General features: G+C 40.6%; 1 protein-coding gene across 1 annotated transcript; it reads left to right on the top strand.

Annotated features, from left to right (window-relative positions):
• Nucleotides 1–2,149: 2,149 nt before the first annotated feature.
• Nucleotides 2,150–5,242, top strand: LOC310856673 (uncharacterized protein; the record flags this gene model as incomplete). Its single annotated transcript, XM_083762144.1, has 5 exons — nt 2,150–2,156; nt 2,669–2,832; nt 3,762–3,909; nt 4,161–4,283; nt 4,884–5,242. 5 exons carry the CDS (start codon nt 2,150–2,152, stop codon nt 4,934–4,936), a joined length of 495 nt encoding a protein of 164 aa, XP_083618270.1. The 3' UTR covers nt 4,937–5,242.
• Between the last annotated feature and the right edge of the window lie 943 nt (nt 5,243–6,185).

Genomic DNA, 6,185 nt, shown 5'->3' with positions numbered 1-6,185 from the left:
ATTATGTTAAATAAAAGCAAATATAAAATGGTGCACCGTGCATTAAATAACTGTTTCATTTTGGTTAACAGTAGGCCTATGTCTAGACTCTAGACCATAGAGCTCTAGACTGGTAACAGGTCTAGAGAGTATTATTACCATACTCGTCAGCGCCACCAGAGGGCGCAAAAGCACATTCCCAGCATACTTGCTTCCAGTTCCTAATTTTATCCAAGGATTTTATCACATGCTTTTGTGCCTTCCATCCTCCCATCCCCTGGCCCGCTAAACGGGCCCCGCTGTCTACTCTGCACCAGATCTTCTGATAAAATGTACCATCCTCAGTGTTCATTTAAGTCTATAAGATACATGTATTTTCTCAAACATTTCAGAATCAATTAATTCATGAATGACTTTTTAAAGTGGGTATTGATATATTTGTATTGAGCCCGGTTAGCCGGCAGAATTTATTACATTAACAAAGGTGGTCCCAGCTGGCACAGCCTTGACATTTAAATGAACAAGGAAGCATAGCCTGCTTTGGAAGTTAAATGTCTTTACTCATATAGTCAAATGGTGGACTTAGAGAGGGGGGAAGGAAAAGAGAATAGAGAACAAACGAAGAAGCTGGGGAGACATAGAACTATGTAGTTGGCTGTCAACTCTTCCAGAGTTACAATGGTGTAATGTAACTATAAGTACATTTACTCAAGTAGGCCTACTGTACTTACAGTAAGTAAAATATTAAAATGTTCATATACTTTTACTTCTATTCAACATCCAAAAGGCAAATATTGTACTTTTAACTCCACTATAATTATTTGAAAGCTTTAGTTACTAGATTACTTATTTTTATTATAAAACATAATTTATAAATGCAGCATTGGGAGCTTGTAGACAACTAGACATGCGTTAATTGTGTATGGGTATGTGGAAACTTGTGAAATGAGACATTATTCTTAATGAGTACTTTCTACTTTTGCTACTTTAAGTACATTTTGATACCAATACTTTTACTCAAGTAACCTACATTTTGAATTCCGGACTTTTACTTGTAACAGAGATATTGTTACATTGCAGTAGGGCAGTAGGCTATAGTTTCTCCCCTGCAGAGTTATGGCTCAGGTTTGGCCAGCTCAACCTGTTCAAAAAGATTCTCCTTTTGTGAAATCTTACTTTCAAATGAGCTGGTGACTGCCAAGGCTAGGTGACTGCAGGGGAAGTTCCTTGATTTGTTTATTTTCCTTCTAGAGGCTTAGTAAGAGAGACACACACATGTAGAGGGACTGTTATATGTATGTGTGTAGATAGTAAGAACTTGTTGACTGAAGATATTGAAAGTAAGAGGTTCTCAAACGTTACAAGTAGGCCTATAGCCACTGTACATTTCCGCAGATTCTAAGGTCTTGACGTGTCACCATCAACCAGGAAACAGGACATTTTCTGGGACCAGCAGCAGAGAGGAATTCCATTCACATTGTGGTCAGTTTACATGCCCATTTTTGCAGGGTTTTTCGATTTAATCTTTATTTGTGAAGTGTTATTTGAAAAGGTCTGCACAATGCCTACAACAAAGTAAGCCATGTTTTTAAAGTATCACAGTTGTATCAAGCTTTCACATTTACATTTTAAAGAAAATATAGTGCTCACAGCTGCTTCAGAGAAAAATGGTTTCTTGTTGGAAGCATGATATTGACAATGCATAAGAGTCAAATATAATTTTAGACATTAGAACTTATTCTTTTGAAATTATAAATCAACTTACAGTTCATTAAGTTCATTTACAATGAACATATGGCTGTAATTACAGCACCTGATAGCATGACTTGTAGTATTATGTCTCTTTAAGTAAAGTTTTATTCACCAAACATTATCAAACTGTGTAGAGGAAACCTATGGAATAGGAGGGAGAAGGCAATGTTGGAGAAGAGGGACAGCAGAGGAGAGAACATGGAGAAGACGAGGAGAGGAAGGGTGATGAACAGGGGTTCAGGTCTCTGTGTGTTGCTGATGGCTCTACTTCCACTGCCATTACACACCTCAGGTAAATACGCAAAACCCACAGAAACTCCTCCATTTGTAACTGATAGTGTAACCCTATAGGGATCCATCTGGTTAATTTGTACACATATCAGAGTTAGACTTTTACACATTTTGATTTCATAGAACAATGTTAGGTATTGCGTAGCATGGTCCTCAACTTCTACATGGTCTATTATTACCAAAGATAATGATAATGTAATGTCTTAATACCTTACAATACTTATGATCAATGGTCTAAATAACTAAGTACATTTACTCAAGTACTTTACTTAAGTACTACTATCTACAATAAAATGAAGGTAAAATACATCTCCCTTAATAACACCAATTGTGAAATTCTCCCTTTGGGTAAGCGATAAGGAGCTAATTCTCCGCCCACCATCCCAGATGATGAAAATAAGCAAGTAGGCCTACCCTCCTGATCTTTCCCCTAAGACAATTCAAGGAGAGAATTCAAATAGAAATTGCAGCAGTTGAACTAGGTGGTTAAATTTGAATATCTGTGCATTGGTATTTCATTTTTTATTGATGTTCCTCTCTCCCCTCTACTCGCCCACGCACACACGCATGCACACGCGTGCACGCACACACACACACACACGCACACACACACGCACACACGCACACACAGCACAACAAACTCCAGGGTACAGCACCCTCCCAGGGAACCTCACTGTGGCAGCAGGGCAGCCTGCAACGTTCCGCTGTGGAGTGACTCCGGTCCCATCCAAACTCACGCTCACCCTCTATGGCGGCCATGGAAACTACAGCCTCACCTGCCCTGGAGGGGAGATAGATGACATCCCCCAGGTACGGCTGTCACCATTACAAATTCAAGCTGACAATTATAATTGTCACACAAATAATTGGGATTCATTATTTAATTGTGTTTTGGGCATTGAAATTGGAACATAATGAATAAAGAATACATTTCTGTTTGCCTGGTAACAAAAAATGCACAGGGCAGATATGACAAATAACTGATTCTAATTCATTATTTTTATACTTAAAAATGTTTTTTTTTAAATTAAAAAGAAGCGCGGTATATAGCTGATATACATGCTTACAGTGCCTCATGATGTGACGAAATTGTAAACTTGTAGTTCTGATTAGAATAAATCTGATGAATTATCTCAAATTATTGTTGTGACCGAATGTCGCAGTTAACTATGGAATCGTGCATTTCCGGGCCGTCAGTGTGTTGGTCGGGGTGAGAGAGCATGTGACATCATGTGACATCATCAGGGATGGCTCTATTAAGCCCATATATGGAGATCCCTGATGTCAATATTGGCCAGCAATTCTACATCTGACCTCAAACCTCAAACACTTAGATCTCCATATATGGAGCTGACCTGTTCTGACATTTCATATGTTGATCCTTCCCCATCCATCCTTCCTCCTCGATGTCTCCCTTTTGAGATACCTGTTCATTTCAACTCTAGACGGGCCTGCCCCAAAGTTATTAGTGCAGCCGGTGAAAACAGTTCTCAACAGGCCTGAAACTTAAGATCTTACCCCCCATGCCAAAGCGCCAGCACTCGCCCAGCAGTCTGCTGTCACCCAGGCAGATATGTTGATCTGACCCCCCATTCCAAAAGCGCCAGCACTCGCCCAGCAGTCTCCTGTCACCCAGGCGGATGCATGCACCTCCTTTAGGGCGAGGTCGCTTCTCGCCCTCAGGCATCTTACTGGTGATTAGTTGATTATGTAATAATTGTGACAGGCTATACTCCCAGGCTCTTCATGGCAGTTGTAAGGATGACAACAGAACGCTGCTGGCCCTGTGGACCATCACTGGGACGTCTTACTCTGACAACTCCACACGGGTTGTGTGTCAGCAACCAGGTCACCCCGACACACCTGCTGCCTTCCTACGGGTTTATGGTGAATATTCTTCCTTCTTTCGTGTATCACCCTCAAATGTCCAACTCAGTATCGAGTAGCCACGTCCTTGTCTCTGGTCCCACGTGGAAGAGGCCGGCCTCCAAAGGAGGTCTGTACAGGGGGCAGGTGTTAATTATGTGCTCGGCAGATTGCTCAGGCTCGCCACACTCGCATGCTGAACACATGTAAAGGACACAATCTCACTCTTCATCCCCCTCTCTCCTGCTTCCCACCCACTCCTTTCCCTATAGAGAGTGGAAATAACCATGCCATCTTGATTGGCTGTGTGATCGGAGGATTCTTTGGCATCTTGCTGGTCTTCTATTTGGCCTGGTTAATGGTTCAGAGATCTGAGAAGCTCCAGAGATGGTTCGGTAAGTTGCACTTCAACATGAAGCAGTGCCGTATAGGATCAAGTTAAAGTTGTACTGATTCCTCAAAGTCTTGCTAATATGTGTTGTTTTGAGTACAAAGAGAGAAAATGCAAAGAACCCTCTATGACACTGTTTCCCAAACAATGGGTAGCTATAATATCCCTTTTTCCAGTTTCCTACAATTTTCTAATTCATTCAAAAGATTTTCAAAAACAAACAAAAATCTATCAATAATGTTTCAAAGGAAATTCATGAAAATCTAATAAATTGCATTATATTTTATATAGGCTAGTATAGTGAAAATAGCAGATCTACAAGGTCACAAAGTGTGCAGATATATTCACTAGTTTGGGAACCACTACTCTATGAGAAGATGTGTGTGTTTCTGTGTGTGTCTGTGTGTGTGTGTGTGTGTGTGTGTGTGTGTGTGTGTGTGTGTGTGTGTGTGTGTGTGTGTGTGTGTGTGTGTGTGTGTGTGTGTGTGTGTGTGTGTGTGTGTGTGTGTGTGTGTGTGTGTGTGTGTGTGCGCGTGTGCGTGTGCGTGTGTTGGGTAGAGAATAGAGATAGAAAAGATACTCATGTATTTGTTTGTGCCTGTAGGAGGAAGTGAATCTGAAGAGGACGATGTTACAATCGTCTCAAAGGATGATTAGAGAAACAGGCTCAGCAGGATGTGATAGGATGAGTATAAACACTTTCAAACATGGACATGCTACATGGACTAGCCCCCAGCTACATCACGGACATACTAAAACCCCACAGGCCGATGCGCAGCCTCAGATCTGCTTATAGGGCCCTTCTTGTTCCACCCATAGCTCACCTTGTCACCCGAGGTGACCGGGCTCTTGCGGCCTGCACTCCATCGCTCTGGAATGCCCTCCCCTTGGCCCTTACGCAAGCGGAGACAGTGCCAGCTTTTAAACGGCTTTTAAAAACACACCTGTATGTATTGCATTACTGCTTTTCTCCATTGCTCTGTAAAGCACTTTGAGATGCATTTCATGTCATGAAAGGTGCTGCAGCTATACAAATAAAGTTGTATTATTATTATTATTATTATTAAGTGTTTCTCAGTTTTATATGTATGTGTGTATGTATATGTAGACCTATGTGTGTATATGTATATGTAGATATGCATATATATATGGATGTTTGTATGCATGTATATATTCATTTATTTACCTTTCTTTCTATCCTTGATGTGTTTTAATGTGATGTTATGCTTTGTTATTTCTGATGTTCTTGATGTTCTTTATGATTGTTGTTTTTAAAAAAAATCATTCATTCATTCATTCATTCAAATGCTTAATAATACCATACTGTGTGGACACTTGCACTTTGTATTTTGCTCTGCATAATAAGAGCGATTCAATCAGTAAATAAAAAACAACCAGGATGGCAGGGCAATGCAAATGTATCTCATTTTTCTAATAATGCTCGGATATGACAATGTGTTTATTATGAAACACTCTCCTTCCTAATTTGTTTTGACTCATTGAACCAATAAGGCCTGTGGATGGCATTTTAACATTTCTGTCTGAGGCTGGGACTACAGGAAACATCTGCCTCATGCCCTGAAGCCTGATTTATAGTTCATCGTACAATGTTCTAAAATGGATTAAAATAGCCTATCTACACTGCAGTAAAAGCTCACAACACGTTGCATCCGGGATGTGTCATGAGCATGTAGATCTGCTATCTCTGGTGCACAACACCGTGGTGATGGATCATAGGAGATATGAATGAGGGCCCACAGTATGAAGTGCAGAAACTGGGCAGGAAATATTTGTCATTACTTCTTCAAGCTTGCTATGCCTTGCTGGAACACACTGACCTTTCACTGTGATACTAATATGTTTTTTAATCCTGTCAGTTCCACTTTGGTGATTTCATCTGACGCGA

The sequence above is a fragment of the Protomyctophum parallelum genome (assembly GCF_964188405.1).
Source record: "Protomyctophum parallelum genome assembly, chromosome: 3".
NCBI classification, from domain to species: domain Eukaryota; kingdom Metazoa; phylum Chordata; class Actinopteri; order Myctophiformes; family Myctophidae; genus Protomyctophum; species Protomyctophum parallelum.
This window is presented reverse-complemented; position numbering and strand designations above follow the sequence as displayed.